The sequence below is a fragment of the Entelurus aequoreus genome, linkage group LG12 (genome assembly GCF_033978785.1).
Source record: "Entelurus aequoreus isolate RoL-2023_Sb linkage group LG12, RoL_Eaeq_v1.1, whole genome shotgun sequence".
NCBI lineage: Eukaryota > Metazoa > Chordata > Actinopteri > Syngnathiformes > Syngnathidae > Entelurus > Entelurus aequoreus.
In genome coordinates this window covers 71,988,625-72,008,291 of record NC_084742.1, presented here as the reverse complement: position 1 = coordinate 72,008,291, position 19,667 = coordinate 71,988,625, and the positions used below count along the sequence as shown (strand labels likewise).

General features: G+C 37.9%; 1 protein-coding gene across 3 annotated transcripts in view; it reads right to left on the bottom strand.

The window, feature by feature from the left end:
• upf2 (UPF2 regulator of nonsense mediated mRNA decay) overlaps positions 1-19,076 on the bottom strand; it is a 33,166-nt gene extending 14,090 nt beyond the window's left edge. The window contains exons 1-10 of one of the 3 annotated variants that reach the window (XM_062066615.1): positions 18,846-19,076; positions 15,289-15,657; positions 14,362-15,141; positions 11,333-11,493; positions 11,070-11,261; positions 10,850-10,999; positions 10,666-10,769; positions 5,665-5,750; positions 1,163-1,271; positions 967-1,080 (exon numbers count right to left, since the gene is read on the bottom strand). In XM_062066615.1, coding sequence (XP_061922599.1) covers positions 967-1,080; positions 1,163-1,271; positions 5,665-5,750; positions 10,666-10,769; positions 10,850-10,999; positions 11,070-11,261; positions 11,333-11,493; positions 14,362-15,141; positions 15,289-15,657; positions 18,846-18,877 — 2,097 coding nt within the window. In that variant the 5' untranslated portion in view covers positions 18,878-19,076. The remainder of the gene's footprint in view (positions 1-966; positions 1,081-1,162; positions 1,272-5,664; positions 5,751-10,665; positions 10,770-10,849; positions 11,000-11,069; positions 11,262-11,332; positions 11,494-14,361; positions 15,142-15,288; positions 15,658-18,845) is intronic. The other 2 variants (XM_062066617.1, XM_062066616.1) reach the window with 2 other exon arrangements.
• Between the last annotated feature and the right edge of the window lie 591 nt (positions 19,077-19,667).

Genomic DNA, 19,667 nt, shown 5'->3' with positions numbered 1-19,667 from the left:
GGAGTTATGTACTTAAGTACCATTATGTACCCTTTTCTACTGCTTGTCCCTTTCGAGGTCGCTGGGGGTGCTGGAGCCTATCTCAGCTGCACATGGGCGGAAGGCGGGGTACACCCTGGACAACTCAGAACCTTCGTATTGTGAGGCACATGCACTAACCCTTCAAAATAACCACCCTTTGCTCTGATTACTGCTTTGCACACTCTTGGCATTCTCTCGATGAGCTTCAAGTACACTTGTGTAGTGAAAACAATTTCAAGGTGTCTACCTCTTGAAGCTCATCGAGAGAATGCCAAGAGTGTGCAAGGCAGTAATCAGAGCAAAGGGTGGCTATTTTGAAGAAACTAGAATATAAAGCATGTTTTCAGTTATTTCACCTTTTTTTGTTAAGTACATAACTCCACATGTGTTCATTCATAGTTTTGATGCTTTCAGTGACAATCTACAATGTAAATAGTCATGAAAATAAAGAAAACACATTGAATGAGAAGGTGTGTCCAAACTTTTGGCCTGTACTGTACTTTCAAAAGCAACTACTAAATGGGTTGCAACAGCTTTAATTTAGTGATTCTTTTTTTAGAAGACGAAGGGCATGTTTTGACTGAGGAGGTTATACACTTGGCTGAGCTGAAGACGGTGCTGGCGCACTGCAGTTAATTTTTTCAATCGTCATTATAATAGGGTTGTTTTTAAAGTGAGCTTGTGTCACAAGCGGTAAGCATGTGTGAGACAGTTTGTATGAGAGCTAGGGTGTGTGTCCGTAAAAGAGCTTTGGTGTCCTTTACGTCCAAAGCATAACGTTTAATAAATAAACATTTGTATAAAGCAGATAAATTGTCCAGTCTTATGTTGATAGTAATTCAAACTTGAAAGGTACAAATTTTAAAGATAAAAAAAACCCTTCTGTGGTTAATTGCGATTAAATATATTAATAATTTGACAGCCCAAGAAACAAGTCTAACACACCTTGAGACAATGAAGTGTGTCCGTCTTCAAGAACATCTTGAACTTGGCCAGCTCCCCAATAAATCTGACCGTTTTATTTTTTGTCTCAATGTTGATCTGGTCCTTCTTGCGAATCTATTGCAGAAACAAACAACTAATATTATAAAGGATATACTTTTTTTTAAAAGCTGATTTCATTTGCTCAACCTGGACCTACGTGAAACCGGAAGTCTCCCTTCAGCATGGAGCACAGGTCTTCGGCCACGTCAGACATGCAGGGATGAAGAGTGGCCACCAGGCGGGAGTAAAAAGGCAGAAGATCCAACCTGGCAGAAGACAAAAGTCACAAAGCAGTGATCCCAAATACATTGATTTATTTGAGCCCCGCCATGAATTAGTTTGAAGCTACCAGTTAAGATTTCTCCATGTTTATGCAAACACTCTTATTTTGAAACCTTCTAATTTGAAAGTTTCACTTGTGCTTCTGTTTCTTCCCTCAGGCCGTAAGGCTCTTGAACGCATCATAATTATCCCCTCAATTCCCCTCAAAATGGATTAACTCGCTGGAATAAAAAGACAATATAACATACATCCATAAACGTGGATGCATATGCAAAAGTACAATATATTTATCTGTACAGTAATCTATTTATTTATATATGCACCTTATTGCTTTTTTATCCTGCACTACCATGAGCTAATGCAACGTAATTTCGTTCTTATCTGTACTGTAAAGTTCAAATTTGAATGACAATAAAAAGGAAGTCTAAGTTTATAATACAATCGGCGCCTGCTTTTAGTGCAGAAGTTTTCTAACACTCTAGGACAGAGGTGTCAAAGTTGTTTTCACTGAGAGCCACATCGCAATTATGTTTGGCCCCAGAGGGCTGCTTCTAACAGTGAATACTACTATTACACAATTTTTTATGCATTTTATTAGTAGATTTTTTTTTAACTAAAATATTAAAAAAATATTGTAAGTTGCAATAATTTCACCTCAAAATGTAGTGTATATTACTGTAAATGGAAAAACAGTACTGCTGTTTTTATGGTGAAAAAAGGCAGCTGAGTTGCCAGAATTTTACTGTAAAATTTACATTAGTTTTTTTTACTGTGAATAAAAAAACGTGCAATTTTACAGTACAATTTTGGCACCTGAGCTGCCAGTTTTTTGTTACCACAAATCAACAAGTGTAGATTTTTTGGTGTATTACTGTAAATGCAAAAACGGCCCCACAGTTTATTACAGCAAAAAAAAGTACTATTTTTTCATTAAGAGAAAAATGCTGTAAAAACCACGGTAAATTTTACAATTTTACCATGAAATCTAGTGCTACTTTTACATTGCACAATTTGATGGATAACTTGCTTTGAAATCATTATTATTAGTATTTATTTATATTTAAAAAATGGTTTGAATGCTTGATAATAGATTTTTGCATAATTAGACATCGGCGAAGTTGGTAGAGTGGCCGTGCCAGCAATCGGAGGGTTGCTGGTTACTGGGGTTCAATCCCCACCTTCTACCATCCTAGTCATGTCCGTTGTGTCCTTGGGCAAGACAATTCACCCTTGCTCCTGATGGCTGCTGGTTAGCGCCTTGCATGGCAGCTCCCGCCATCAGTGTGTGAATGTGTGTGTGAATAGGTGAATGTGGAAATAGTGTCAAAGCGCTTTGAGTACCTTGAAGGTAGAAAAGCGCTATACAAGTATAACCCATTTATCATTTAAGTTAACATAATTTGTGATTACATGGAGTACATATATTTTTTTTCCTCCCAAAACAGAAAAAAAAATACATTTAGTAAGAAAAGTTACAGTACTGTATTGATACATATTATTTCCAGGCTTTCAAGGGCCAAATAAAATGACGTGGGGGCCTTGAGTTTGACACCTGGGCTTTAGGAAATATAATTGAAGCATTAATTGCTTCTCCTCAGTATGAGGGATGTTTTATTTATGTTCTGATCTGGGTTCATTTGGTAAACAGAAAAGATAGATAGACTTGGTTAATCTTCGAAAACGCACACACGCACTCACGTACACACACTTACACACGCACAAATAGACTTCTAAAAATAGCTCAAAAACAATCAAAGAAAGTCAGTGCATGATGTTCCCACAAACAGGTAATTAATTAGTGGTGGCAAGGTAGTTGCCACAGATGTGGTAGGAGCTAGGGCGGTGTCTAAATGACACGTTGTCAAAATGACACGTTGTCAAAATGACACGATGTCAAAATTTGCATACCGGTAATTGGCTATGATTCATGCATTTTTTTGTAAAGGCAAAAAAAAATGTTATACAATCATTTAAAGGCAAACCTGTTGTTAGTGTCAACATATATTTTTCTTATTACATGATTTTGTTTTGCTGTATTTAATAATTGTTGCTGCTTATTTTATTACTACAATGTAACACTGGCAGCACTTTGTGCACCTCTGGTTTATTGACATATATTATTCTGCCTTCCCTGAACGTTGGAATAAACAGTACTTCAAATTAAAGCTGAAAAAATGTCAAACCTGTTTATTAATAGTCTCTACAATAAAGTTACTGAAAAACTAAGCACACAAAGGAAAGTATATTATCAACATACACAAGAAGTGTACATACAGTACAGGCCAAAAGTTTGGACACACCTTCTCCTCATTCAATGTGTTTTCTTTATTTTCATGACTATTTACATTGTAGATTGTCACTGAAGGCATCAAAACTATGAATGAACACATGTGGAGTTATGTACTTAACAAAAAAAGGTGAAATAACTGAAAACATGTTTTGTATTCTAGTTCCTTTAAAAGAGCCACCCTTTGCTCTGATTACTGTTTTGCACACTCTTGGCATTCTCTTGATGAGCTTCAAGCACACCTGTGAAGTGAAAACCATTTCAGGTGACTACCTCTTGAAGCTCATCGAGAGAATGCCACAAGTGTGAAAAAAAGTCATCAGAGCAAAGGGGGGCTATTTTGGAGAAACTAGAATATAAAAAATGTTTTCAGTTATTTCACCTTTTTTTCTTAATTACATAACTCCACATGTGTTCATTCATAGTTTTGATGCCTTCAGTGACAATCTACAATGTAAAAACTCATGAAAATAAAGAAAACGCATTGAATGAGAGGGTGTGTCCAAACTTTTGGCCTGTACTGTACATGTAAAACAATTGTGTCAAATTGACAACATAGCTTGGTATGAGCGAGGGTTGTACGGTATACCGATACCAATAAAGTACCAAGGTACCAATTAATTGAAAACTGTACTATATTGCCTTTAAATTTTTAAAATATTTGTAGTATTTACTAATTATTGTATTTGTCTTAAAGCACAAACCATAACAAACAATAATTATGAAGCATTTAATAAAATGTCAATAAAGCTTTCGGCTGTATTCTAACTTAATCCTAGATTATAGCAGCCTACATTCAATATATCCAATTGTAAATAAATTGTAAGAATTGTAAGAAAAGCCCAATGTGTTAAAAGCCTATTATTTTAATCTTCCAAAATTATTTTTGAGTGCAATAAGAACCATAGTTTTATTGTATTGTAAAAATGTTTTTATTAAAAAGAAGCCAAAAATTATTTCTTTTTGTGGTCCCCTTTATTTTGAAAAGTATCGAAATACATTTTGGTACCTGTACCAAAATATTGGTATCAGGACAACCCTAGTATGAACTGAAAAAAGGCAATGCAGTATAAAGGTTGGCTGTTGTGTCACTAGTTTAATGCTAAAAGTCCCATTGACAGGCTAATAGAAATTACCATCACAATCATTTTTACCTTGTACAAGTTTAACAAATGAGTTTTTATGGAAAAAAAAAAGTGTCATAAAACAGAAAATGCATTTCTACTCACAAGCATATTGACACCAAACTCTGTGGAAACTAATATTGACTGCTAACTTTGTACAAGGCCAGTCTGTTGCTCGGTGTGCTGACTAGCTACTGAAGTTGGTTAAAACCTCAAACTCTAACTTTAAAACAAATCACAAAGTTTAGTGGAAACTAATTATACCTATATGATGTTTCATGATGCATTTGACTGCTGAACTATGATAGCTAGCCCGCGAATGCTGATTAAAGACTACACTTGAAGTATTATTTGCTAAGTATTAATCACTCTGTAATTTGCTTCCATATTTTATGCAAATATTCACTTCATATGCATATAAGATGTAGGTGTTGTGTTTATTCTATTTAAAGACAGACTAATAAGATATTGTACTTGTTTATGTCGCTAAAGACCTGCTCAGTGGCCTTGTGGTTAGAGTGTCCGCCCTGAAATCGTGAGTTCAAACCCAGACAAGTCATACCAAAGACTATAAAAATGGGAGCCATTACCTCCCTGCTTGGCACTCAGCATCAAGGGTTGGAATTGGGGGTTAAATCACCAAAATGATTCCCGAGCGCAGCCACCGCTGCTGCTGCTCACTGTTCCCCTCACCTCCCAGTGGGTGGAACAAGGGGATGGGTCAAATGTAGAGGATAATTTCACCACACCTAGTACTTTAACTAAAAATGTTTGCCTGAGTTATTATGCATCCATAGGCCAATCATGCAAATTAGACAATGACCAGAAAACCCAGCACCACAAATAGTGCAGTCCTGTGGGACCCCACTGCAGCATATGAACCTGAATGTGTTTCTACCCCTTTCAAGTCCTAGCAGTGGAATCATTGGAAAAAGCACAACACACTCGTCAACTTGGAGAAATTACCTCTGCCTGGGCACAGTGAAGAGTGCTCGCACCAGCTTCCTCCTGTTGGATTTGGTGTTCATGTTCATGCAGAAGTCCATGGCGGCCTGCAGGAGTTGACAAAGTGCTCAACAATAGAATTTCTTCTCTGCGTGTCACAGGGTCTGTGTAGAAACGTATGCTCTACTTTTCGCAGGATTTGGAACTTATTAATCGAAAGAACACTCTCTGATGATTTGGAAACTAGATGTTTGGTAGAAATGTCATCAATGGTCAGGTTTGTGCAGGTGTTCAATATTCTTTAAGTCTTTCAGTGACAATGTGCAAAGTAGGGTTGTAAGGTATACCGGTACTAATAAAGTACCGTGAAACTAATTGATTGAAATCGGTACTATACTGCCTTTGAAAAGTACCGGTACCGTTCTTTTATCTACGGCGGTGACTATAGACCCGAAGCGCATGATGTTGAGTGTGTTGAAATGCACACACAAAGTGCATACAAGCAATAACATCTTGGAGAGGAAGAATGGCAAAAAACGACAATCCTACTTGTTAATAAAGAGGGTGCGTGAAGCGCAATATAGAGGTATTTGGGCTTCAAAACTAACGATAAAGGTGACGCTTTAAACAAGGAAGCGCCACGCTTCAAGTGTTGCTTTAAAACATGCCTCGTCAAATGTGGCGATTAGTATTACCACTTTTGCTTCAAACTTAGGTAAAGATTTCAATAATAAGCATTCAGATCTGCACAAGGAGTTTAAGTAGTCACGGGTAATAATGCCGCCGATTTGGGACAATCTGCTTTATTTTTAGTTTTGCAGGACACAACTGGACCTGTTCATTCTTCTACTGCACAGTGCAGTGCTACCTCTCTCTCTTTTTACTCGCCCACTCACTCATTGACATCACTCAGCCAACACGTTGCCATTCTCTTAAAGACGCATACACTACTCTCATAAATGAACCAGCTCCTCTGTTGTGCACATGTAGATAGTAGATGCGCACACAGCTGCTTGGATTGATGCCAAATATTAGCGCAGTCAAGACCCATCTAACGTCAACTAATGCAAGTGAAATGACTGAATTTTGTAACAAATTGCTACAATTTGTGTTTTATCTTTAACAAATGTGTTTTACCTATTACATGGCTTATCTGTGTACATTTATCCATAGTTTTGTTTTTAGTACTTACTAATAATTGTGTTGTTTTGTATCTTAAAGCACAGACCAGGAGTGGCAACCATAAATCATTAAGCATTTAATATAATGTCAATAAAGCTTTTTATTATATTTGAACCTAATCCTTGATTATGGCAGACTATATGTAATATGGAAAATTGTAAATTGTTCTTTGAGTGCAACAAGAAAAGCCCAATGTGTTTAATGCCCTTTAGTCTATATTTTAACCTTCTAAAATTGTTATTTGAGTGCAATAGGAAACAGATGTTTATTGCATCGTAAGATTTTCTGTTAAAATAAAGCCAATGTTTACTTTTTTTGTAGTTCCCTTTACTTTGAAAAGTATAGATATACATTTTGTTACCGGTACCAAATTATTGGTATTGGGACAACCCTAGTGCAAAGTAACATCTGCAGGGTTTTTTGTGCATAGTAAAAAGTCGCATTGAGATATGAATATTTCATAGTTCTTGTGCCGGCTGTTGAAATGTCTTGCAGGTTTTTCTTGCATATTTTGGGGGTTTGATAGGGTGCATATATGCTTTTCCCACACCTGGGACACCATCGATTGTCAGCAGCACAAGGGCAAAGAACAGATATGGTTGTATTTTTTTAGACTGGTTACACCAGGAAGCAACGAACGACTCTGATGAAAGCTGATGTGACAGCCGAACCTGTCAGCAGGTAGGAGTTAGCGCTTTCTACTAATAATTAAAGATGATGAACGCAACTGATCTAAAGTATCATTGACGCGTCTTTATTACAAACCTCCATGATATTTACTCCACCCACAAACACCCCCATCATCACTGGTTGACTAGGAGTTCTTTGCTAACTAACTCAGTCACACCACAACTGCAAAATAATCCACCAAATAAAAGTTGTGTGTGCCAGCACTTTGATAAAGAAAGTGAAAACACTTTCAAATTTAAGAAAGAACTCATAGCAAAGTATGAAGGTGGCGTCTGCGTGGCTGTCTTCGCCAAACAAGAGTTTTTATTAAATTAAAAGTAATGTTAAACATTAATTTATAGGGGTGTAACGGTACGTGTATTTGTATTGAACCGTTTCAGTACGGGGGCTTCGGTTCGGTTCGGAGGTGTACCGAACGAGTTTCCACACGGACATATTAAGTAGCGTACCGCACGTTATGTAAACAATGCACACCGAGGCACAACACACGGCATGCTAGCAGCTAACGGGCTACGATAGAATGACCATACGTCCTCTTTTCACCGGACATGTCCTCTTTTGCTGTCCGGGCGGAGTTTCTTAAATGCCTCAAATGTCCGGCATTTTGAGTTAGGGTTGCGTGTATTTTCAATGTACGTTCAGGGTTAAGAAGGGGTTAAAAACAAAACAAATTGTGGAGGTGTGCGCGCAGCAGCATTGGTGAGGGAGGGGCAGAGACAGAGAGAGAGAGAGAGAGAGTTATGATAAACGCGCATGCATCGCCAGGCTCTGCGTTTTATTGTGCCGAAAATGTAATTTCAGTTCTTATGTGTCTTGTACATGTAAGAATGGACAATAAAGCTGATTGATTGATTGATTATCCATAGATTTATCACATTTAATTTTTTATTATCTATAGCAGGGGTGTCAAAAGTGTGCCCCGGAGGCCATTTGCGGCCCACAGCTAATGTTTTAAAGGCCCACGGCACATTCTAAAAATACTATTAAAATAAACAAAAACATAACAAAAGTGAAATTAAAAAGCTTAAAGGTTAAATGTAATTTAGAAAAAGTTGCAATGTTGACTAATAAAATAAAGCTGTTTTTTTTCTTTCAAACTGTCATTGCTCAGAAAATAATATTGAATCAAAATCAATGTTATTATGAATTATTGACCTATCCAAGGTTTTGATTACTTCACATCAAATATTCCACTAAGAAAAATATTTTTGGTGGAAGATTGTGCAAATTTAGTAAATAAATAATCAAAACATTTATATTTTGTTGTTTTCTTACTGTACCGAAAATGAACTGAACCGTGACCTCTAAACCGAGGTACGTACAGTACCGAAATTTTTGTGTACCGTTACACCCCTATCAATTTATATTTTTTATTCATCATTTATATGTATTTCACATTTTTTTCTGCAGGTAAAACTCATGGACTTGAGCGCCATTTGAGGAAAAAAAAAGAGGAATATTTTTATCAGCACAAAGTGCTACCAAGCAAATCCGTAAGAAAATTTTAAAAATCTGGTCTACATTTCTTAAAATTGGGTGCATTACTACAATATATTCACCTTTATATTAATTCTCATCTACCAACCTCTTCTGGCTGCCTTTTGACACTCACCTGTCCCATCTTTTTTTTAGTAGATAATTTGCTAACATTATCATAATTAAAAATGTAATGTAACATTTTATAACATTCATGCAAAGAACTCAGAAAACGTTTCCCACTTGGCAACTCGATTCTGTAGCCATGCCCCTCTGGGTAATATACTTCAGGTGTTGTGACCTCTGTTTACAATTTGTCACGTCAAAAATATACCTTCTCTCTGGCTACTAAAAAGAGTCTGGAACTACAACTGGTTCGGAATGAACCACTGTTAGTAATCATCCAAATATGATTAGCAGTAAAGTTGACAGTCGTCAGCAACTACGCCACAGGTGTCAAACTCAAGACCCGGGGGCCAGATCTGGCCCGCGACATCATTTTATCTGGCCCACAAATACCTGGAAATTATATTTCAATAAAGTACTTAATATTTTCTCACTAAATGCAATGGATTTTTAAAAAAAATATATGTACTGCTTGAAATTGCATGCCTTTTAAACTTTAATAGTATCCAATATTGCAACAAATATTACAGTATATTATCATGCTTTCCAAAACATTTTTGTCTAAAAAAACCCCAAACTTAACTTTACAGCAAACTACCCATCAAATTAATAAAAAAATTACAATAAATTTTACGTTGTTCTTTACAGAATATTACTGTAAATTGAAAAAAATAGTACTGTTTTTTGCGTTAAAATTCCGTTGACTGAGCTCCCAGTTTTTGACTGTAAAATCTGTTATTTTTAACAGTGTATTTATTACTGTAAATGGAAAGACGGTACAAACTGGCAGCTAAGTTGCCAGACTAAGAAAATAGCATGTACAGTTTTTTCCATTAACAATATGTTAATGTTGTAAAAACCAATGTAAATTTCACAGAAAAATTCTGGCAACTAAGCTGCCAGCTTTTTCTGTAAAAACCTCCCCAAAAAACTGTGGTACTGTTTTAAAAAATGTAAAAAACACTATATTTTACAGTAAAATTTTGTAAATGTAAAGTTTTTACTGTGAAATTGACAGTCTGCTTAATTTTTTTTATATAATTAATAATGAAATCCAGAGGCAAATTCATACATTATTCGCTGTTACAAACGGCCCTATGATGGCCGCCATAACTGCCATGTGGCCCTCAATGCAAACCTTGACATCCCTGAACTAAGCTAACTAGATTGGAGCTTTCGGTGCTCCTGATCGTCTCTCCGCCCTGCACCTCAGTGCGGCATTTAGGCAAGCGGAACAGCGAGTACCTGGGCTGGGGCTGAGTCGAGCGTTGAACACATTTTGTTTATATTACATTTTTATTGATATTTTAGTAAAAAAGTTATATTTTGACGTGAAAATAAATGTTTAAAAACGCGGAAAATTCACATGCCTGAAAACTATCAATACTCTCTATAAATGTGTTTTGTCTTTCAATATTTGGTTGGCTGGAAAGATAAATAAATTTGCATGATTTTTTTTATGGAAAAATTGCTTTGGTTTTCTTCTGACATTTTGAACCAGATTTCTAACAGAAACCGAGGTATTACTGTTAAGTTGTTTCTGGTCACCTTGTCGATGAGGTCACGGTTCACACAGTTAGGAAGCTGCTGGATGAAGGCGTCCACAATCAGCTTCAAGTGAGATCCGGTGTTGGCCTCCTCATCCTCTTGCTCTAAAAAACATAAATACAATGTTATTAAGTATACTGTATCTTAAAATCTAAGATGATTAAAAATGTTTGTGTAAATTCACCCTGCTCATCCATCAGCTTTTTGGCCAGTTCTTCACTCTCTGCTTCGTCGGCTCCCTCTAGTTCTAGAGGCTCATCTGCGATGTCCAGAGCCTCCAGCTCCAGCTCCAGCTCCTCCGTGGTGCTGGCGGCCTCCTTGCCCTCTTTGCCGTCTGACACAGGCAGCATCAAGACGATCAGGATGAGTGAGCCCACTTCGACAGTTGTACATTCAAAACACACCTTTGGCGTCATCCTTGTCTTTGGCCTGGCCACCCTTCTCGTTGTCCTTGAAGAGGATGGCGGGGACAAAAGCCTTCAGGTCCACCAGGTTCTCATAGAAGTTCCGAGCGTCTTCGTCTTCCCAGATCCCACCTTCCAGGTCGTACTCTCCCGGCTTACCAGGGGTGAAAATGTCAATGCCAGGACCGTGCTCTGAGAGAAAAACACGGCAGCACATGTCAGTTGACGCTGAGCGCGGATTAGGAGTAGAAAAGCAGACTGACCTTCCTGCACGGTCTTGTCCTGAGGTAACTCTGGCATGTTTTCATCCAGCAGATCAGCCAACGACTGAGTGTTGGCCAGCAGCTTCTGATAGGAGGTGGCAAACTCCTCGTACTGTTTGTGGCGATCCTCACTCAGCTCCCCTTTTGAATGTAAGATACGCCTGAAGAGCACAGGAAGTTAAATTGATCTTAATGTATCCATAGTGTCCTGATGACTGAAATTTCACTAACAAGTTCTCTTTATGTATTTGCGCTCCTCAAAATGAATCTGGCAGTAATATCAATTCATTTTTAAGTAAATAGTAGATAAATCACGTTTTTTTTCAGGGCGATTATTACTAGTAAATGAGGCCGATAACTGATATTTGGAGCCGATATCTATTTACAGTAAAAGTGACATATTGACATACAGTACAGGCCAAATGTTAGGACACACCTTCTCATTTCAATGTGTTTCCTTTATTTTCATGACTATTTACATTGTAGATTGTCACTGAAGGCATCAAAACTATGACACCTGAGAAGTGAAAACCATTTCAGGTGACTACCTCTTGAAGCTCATCAAGAGAATGCAAAGCAGTAATCAGAGCAAAGGGTGGCTCTTTTGAAGGAACTAGAATATAAAACATGTTTTCAGTTATTTCACCTTTTTTTGTCAAGTACATAACTCCACATGTGTTCATTCATAGTTTTGGTGCCTTCAGTGACAATCTACAATGTAAAAACTCATGAAAATAAAGAAACGCATTGAAAAAAAAAAGGTGTGTCCAAACTTTTGGCCTGTATTGTACATATAAAAATTCAGAATACTACTGTAACAAACTCCACCACTTAACTTTGTGTAAAAGCCTGTAGCATGTTTATTCAAAAAACAAGTAATTAAAAACAAACAAAAAACTAAAGTGCAGGAAGTTCCTTGGCATCTCATGTAATGTTGAATAAACAAATAGCTCCCTCAAGTTTTGCATCCCTGAAATGATTAGTATTTCTGCCACACAGACAGGCTAAAACAATATATATCCCTCAATAACGTCAACTGTGATTGATGAAATTATTCCAAATTCATAAGTGTGTCAGGCTCATCAACTAGCAATATTATATACATGGAATAATTCCAAGCCCAAAATGCCTGGTCTCAGCCAAAAACAAGAGCAAGATCTACCCCTGCGTCAACTATATATAAAACGCACACACATATGTATGTTATATATATTATATATTTTTGTTGTTGTTTTTAAAAGACAAAACTTTGTGTTGCTATTATTGTTTTTTTCTACAGAACTGGAGTGCATTTCCTCACATAGACTAGACAGTGTAGCTAAAGGCATGTAAAACTATTATTTTGATCATTTAATTGCATGTTTTTGTCGCCCTGGTTCATTATTACTTCAAAACGGATGTGGTTAATTAACATTATGAGCAAATAATACATATAAAAGAATTGCCCTTTGCACACTTTCCTGCCATTCCATAAACACTTTAGCACGTATTTCCTCATGCTCCTTCAGCATTTGCACTTACACCTTGAGGAAAACATCAGTAGAAGAGGACACAAAGTAGATTTGTAGCGGCTTATTTTGTATTTCTCTCATTTTTGAGCGCCGGGTGTGCCCTTCTTTCTGTTTTTCAACAGGTCCTGACTCAGTTTTTCCCCTGTGAGGGTTGTACTTATTTTCGGGTTCGCATTTGGCTGGATATCTTAAAAAAAAATGTCATCCAAACTCATTAAAATGATGGCTGCAAATGAATCCCCAAATCCCATTTTGCATGCATCAGTTTGACTGGAGAGGTCCATACATTCCTCATTTTTCCATCATTTGGAAATGTAGACAGGCTGACCCCTTTAGTTGTGTTCCAATAATGTATCTGGCAGCCATATTTGTCTATTTGCTTAAAATTCTGCGCAAAAATATTGCTATTAGAGGTGAAGATGCTTCCAAAACACATTCTACGCAATATTAAATTAAATTGCCTCCAGTCTTCAGTCGGTGGCACTTTTTCTGCAGGCGAGCTACTTTTCAATTGACCAAGTCGAGGGGATCTACCTCATTCATATATATAATTTATATTTATTCATTAAAGAAACGTTTCAGTTAACAAGTTAAAGGTGTTTAATGATAATACAAGCATGTTTAACACATATAGATTCCTTTCTTTCATGAAGACAAGAATATTAGTTGGTATATTGCCTGATTCTGATGACTTTAAATTTTCCTGAGGGAACTCTCCTGAAGGAATCAATAAAGTACTATCTATCTATCTATCTTGCATTGATTAGAATCAGACAGTAGTGATGATAACCTCCACATTTTCAAATGGAGGAGAAAAAAAGTCCTCCTTTCTGTCCAACACCACATGAAAGTGGTTGCTTTATGCCATTTTATTTGTCCAGCTTCCATACTCGTTTTTATACACTTTACAAGAAATACATGTCAGCTTTCTGAGACTCTTATTTTGTTAGTGCAGGCAGGATGAAGCAGCACTTTTATTGTGAAGATAGGAACTGTGCATTTGGTTTTTAGAGTTTTGACGGCAGGTACGGCGCGAGAGTCTGTTGAAATAAAAAGTGTTTCTTCTCGCCTTCCTGTCGGTCATTTTTTCTTAATAATGAGCTCGCAGCAGCCGGTGTCATCTCACAAGACCCTCAGGTGCCGTAAATGTCAATAAAGTGACGTCTTGGTGAAGATTGATGATCGCAAATTTTTAGGTCTATTTTTTTAATGCCTGGCTGGCGATCGACTGACACACCCTCCGCGATTGACCGGTAGCTCGCGATCTATGTAATGGGCACCCCTGCTTTAGCAAGTTGGTGCAGGCTCGCCCACATTTTGGAGCTAAAATTGGGTGTTCCAAACATGCTAAACACTTTAGAAAACAAGCCTCAAATCACCATTCTGACTATTTTGGAGGGGAATTTGATATGCAGACAATTTTTAGGTCCAGGACTATGAAATAAGTGCCAAAGTTGTCAGCATTAGAGGGGTCTTTTAAAAATATTCAATGTGGGACAAAAGAACAACTGGTCTCACCTGTTCTGCCTTTCAATGTTCTGCAGCTCTCTGTGGTCCTTCTTCAGGTGTTTAGTGAGGGATGTGAAGTACTCCCGCAGAAGGTTCTGGAAGGGCTGCTGCTTCTCCGTGTTGATGATCTCACTGGGAGGAAAGGTCAGCTTGTACTTCTCAGCAGCCACCTTCACCTTGCGGGGCACAAGGCCGGCGATATCGTCGCCACAGTGCTTACAGAAGCTGATCACCACCGACACGTGAGTGTGCGTCTCGCGATCGGTGTTGATAATGTTCTTCAGCTGCTCGTATATGAGAGACAGACCCTCTTTGTCGGTGAAGAATCCCACGATGGTGAGCTCGGCCAGGAAGCGCAGGTCTGTGCGCAACTTGCTTACATTGGGCGCTTTGTCTTCCTTCCTGGCCTCAAAGTGCTTCTTCCAGGCCTGCAGAAGTAGCGGAGCAAACTCGGCGTACCTCTGATGGAAGAGGGAGCACAGGTGGACGGAGCAGCCCACGTCCGAGATCTTCAGCTTGGCCTCCACGACGGAGCTCACCGCCTCGCCGATGTACTTGCTCAGGTTGAGGGAGGCAAAATCGTTGGAGAGCGAGTCGCGCTGCTGTTCAGTGAGCGTGCGCAGCTTCTTGACAAAGGCCGTGTTCTTTTTCAGACTGGAGTCCAGTCGGGTGAAGAAGGCTTCTTCGGGCCGAGCCTCGTGGGCATTCTGGTTCCTGCTGCGCAGTTCCTTCCTGGTGTGGTGGCGCTCCCAGGCCTCCTGGTGCAGCTGATTCCCCTCTTCCTGTTCCCTGCAACAATGAGATCATATTCATTTAATCTTGTCAGCAAAAGACAACATATTTGAGCCAATCTTTACTGCTTTCTCTGAGTGTCACAATATTTGACTCAAAATAGTAAATTATAAATATAGGGAAATATGATGCTCATTCACGTACTTCAGGAGAGCTTCTTCCTCCTCCCGTTGCCTCTTGGTCTCCTCCTCTTGAAGCTTCCTCTCCTGCTCCTCTTGCTGCCTCTTCTCCTCCTCTTCTTTCTGCTTCTGCTCTTCCTCTGCTTTCTGTTTCTCTTCCTCCTTCTTTCTTCGCTCCTTCTCCTCTTTCTTCTTCTTTTCCTCCTCCACGCGCTTCCTCTTCTCGTCTTTTCCGCCGTCTTTTTTGCTGCTCATCTTGGCCTCGTCTTTTGCTTTGTCCCGCGGCGGTGCTGGTTTCCTCTCCCCATCTTTGTCTTTCTCTTTGTCCTTGGCACTGAAGGAGGCCACATCTTTCTCGTCCATGTTTATTGAGCGCCGACGTTCAGCAGGCATACTAAAAGAAGCAAACAGGAAAAGTAGGACAATTAGGACATGTATAGGGTTGCCACCCGTCCCTTATAATACGGAGTCTTCCCATATTTTAACATTAAATTGTTAAATATTATATATATATATTTTTTAAAGTAAGCAGCAAGTATATATCCATCCATTTTTTACCGCTTGTCCCTTTTTGGGGTTGCGGCTGGAGCCTATCTCAATATATATATATATATATATATATATATATATATATATATATATATATATATATGTATATATATATATATATATATATATATATATATGTATATATATATATATATATATATATATATATATATATATATATATATATATATATATATATATATATATATATATATATATATATATATGTATATATATATATATATATGTATATATATATATATATATGTATATATATATATATATATATATATATATATATATATATATATATATATATATATGTATATATATATATATATATATATATGTAATTTTTTCGCCAATAAACCTTAAAGGCACTTCCTTAGCGTGCCGGCCCAGTCACATAATATCTACGGCTTTTAACACACATAAGTGAATGCAAAGCATACTTAGTCAACAGCCATACAGGCCACACTGAGGGTAGCGGTATAAATAACTTTAACACTGTCACAAATATGCGCCACACTGTGAACCCACACCAAACAAGAATGACAAACACATTTCGGGAGAACATCCGCACCGTAACACAACATAAACGCAACAGAACAAATACCCAGAACCCCTTGCAGCCCTAACTCTTCCGGGACTCTGCAATATACATCCCTCGCTACCCCCTACCCCAAAAACCCCGCCCCCCCAATCCCGCCCACCTCAACCTCCTCATGCTCTCTCAGGGAGAGCATGCCCCAAATTCCAAGCTGCTGTTTTGAGGCATGTTAAAAAAAATAATGCACTTTGTGACTTCAATGATAAATATGGCAGTGCCATGTTGGCATTTTTTCCCCATAACTTGAGTTGATTTATTTTGGAAAACCTTGTTACATTGTTTAATGCATCACAAAACAACTTGCACTGAGCCTAGTCTATAAAATTTGCTACACCTCCCTGATACCGAAGTACATGTCAAACTACTTCCATAACGTAAATGACCGCCATAACCACAACACCAGGGGGAGCTCCACAAACCACGTTAAACCCAGATTCCGATCTAACAAAGGTCTTAACTCATTCTCCTTCTATGCCACATCAATATGGAATGCACTCTCAACAGGTGTAAAAGAAAGTGCATCTCTATCCTCCTTCAAAAGCGCACTAAAAGAACACCTCCAGTCAACTACAACCCTAGCCTAACCCCCTCCCCCCACCACATCCCCGGATTGTAATTAATCAAATGTAAATAATCAAATGTATATACTTGTTCTTATGCTTTCTGAGCTCACTATGTTCGCTGCTCGCTGTACATATCCTACCAAGTCAGACCTACACTGTTTCAATGTCCATTTCTCAGATGATATAATTGTTGATGACTGAAGTGCTGATAGCAACCCAACCTAACCCCCCGCCCCACCCTCCGGATTGTAAATAATGTAAATAATTCAATGTATATACTCTGATGATTAATTTGTGTGATGACTGTATTATGCTGATAGTCTATATTGAATTGAAGTATTTATTTCAAAACTGCACAATACAACACACATTTTTTTTAACATTTTGGGGAGACATTTATGCAAGGCTTGAAAAGGGGTTGGATGAAGCAGATGCTTATAATATCCCAACGCCTCTCACTCATTCCACATTTAACATAAACAATATAATACAAGAACAATACTATACAAACAAAAACAAGAAAAGCTCCTGTACACTACCAAACAATAGTACCACTGTTACTATGAGACAAGACAAGACGAGACAAAACACACACACACACACACACACACACACACACACACACACACACACACACACACACACACACACACACACACACAGGCCCAAACACTCTCTGACCATACACCTCTCTCCCATCGCTCTGTGCATCACTCTCTTTCCTCCTTGTACTTCTTCTGTACTTCTTTTTTAAACAGTCTTTTAAATGGAATCATGTTAGAACAGGTTTTTAACTCGTCACCTAAGTTGTTCCACAGAGTGACTCCACTCACTGAAATGCACATTGATTTTAAAGTTGTAAATTCAGGCAAATATTTGTTGTTTCCTCTTAAACTGTAACTATGGTGAGCATCTCTATCCTGGAATAGGTTCTGTATATTGGATGGTAGAGAGTTTTGGGATGCCCTAAACATAATTTGAGCAATTTTAAAGTTGATCACATCGTGCAGTTGAAATTGCTTTAACTCCATGAATGAATATATTTTGTACCATGAATTGATTAACGTGGACCCACACTTAAAGAAGTTGAAAAACTTATTCGGATGTTACCATTTAGTGGTCAATTGTACGGAATATGTACTGTACTGTACAATCTACTAATAAAAGTTTCAATCAATCAATCAAAATATATATACATGTATTATATATATAACCCCCAGCGGGCCTTTTGAATATCTCCCTAATTCTGAGGTCTCAAGGTTGGCAAGTATGCTTCCGCGACCCCAAAAGGGACAAGCGGTAGAAAATGGATGGATGGATGAATGTCACTAAATTTTTCCAAACACACAAGTATTTTCACTTTTTTTCTTGTAATTTGTTATTGTCGGTGTGGCCCGAGAATTAATTGCCAATGTTCTGCTGGCAGGCTGTTTTAAATGCCGCATGTGAGCTACCAATGCATCTCCAGCCGCACTTTGCGTACCCAAAAGCATACGCCATTTGTTAGCTACATCATCGTGACTAGCACTGTTTTTTTAACCTGAAATACACACACACACAGTTGCGAACAAACGTCCATTCTACATTTATGTAAACAGTAAAACAGACGAGCATAAATCACTTTCCAGTTGCCCTCTCGTTAAAAAAGTCCTCCCCAAAAACACTTAGCATGGCTAACACACAAGCTAGGCCACTAGAATGGACGCCTTACAACAAAATGTAAACAAAAAGCTTGGACGTCGGTAAACATCTAGTTAGTGTTTGCTTATACAATTAGTACTTAAATGGTGTTCACTATAAGTCCATGCGGGGTGTGACATGTATATAAGTATGTGAAATAGTCCAAATACATCTATTTACCTGCTAATGGTAGCAAAACAAACATCGGTCATCGACGTTTGACTTCCGTGTTGACGTGAAGGACCCCTTTGTGGTTGTTCAAAATGATGCCTTACTAAAAAAAAAAAAAAAAGTTGTTTTATACAGTATAATCCACAGAAGTAACAAACGTACTATGTTTATCTTGGAGATATTATATTTTCTCAAATTCGAAATATTTTATAATTTTGATGGGCAACGCCCCAGCCTTTCTCTAGTACCACTTTTGTGGCATGTTACATAACGTCATATTATAACAAGCAAAGCCATGAAACACAACGTCAAAAGTTGCATCTATCACCAATAGTGTTCACTTTTCCGTGTTGACGTGAAAGACCCCTTTGTGGTTGTTCAAAATTATGCCTTACTAAAAAAAAAGTGGTTTTATACAGTATAATCCAGTGGTCTCCAACCTTTTTGTAACTGCGGACCGGTCAACGCTTGAAAATTTGTCCCACCGACCGGAGGGGGTATTTAAAAAATAAAAAATAAAAAGTTTTTTTTTTTTTTGGCAGAAAAAAATACAATCATGTGTGCTTACGGACTGTATCCCTGCAGACTGTATTGATCTATATTGATATATAGTGTAGGAACCAGAAATAATAACAGAAAGAAACAACCCTTTTGTGCGAATGAGTATGAATGAGTGTAAATGGGGAAGGGAGGTTTTTTTTGGGTTGGTGCACTAATTGTAAGTGTATCTTGTGTTTTTTATTTTCATTTGATAAAAAAATGTTTTTTTTATTTTTTTTATTTCTTGTGCGGCCCTGTACTAATCGATCCACGGACCGGTACCGGGCCGCG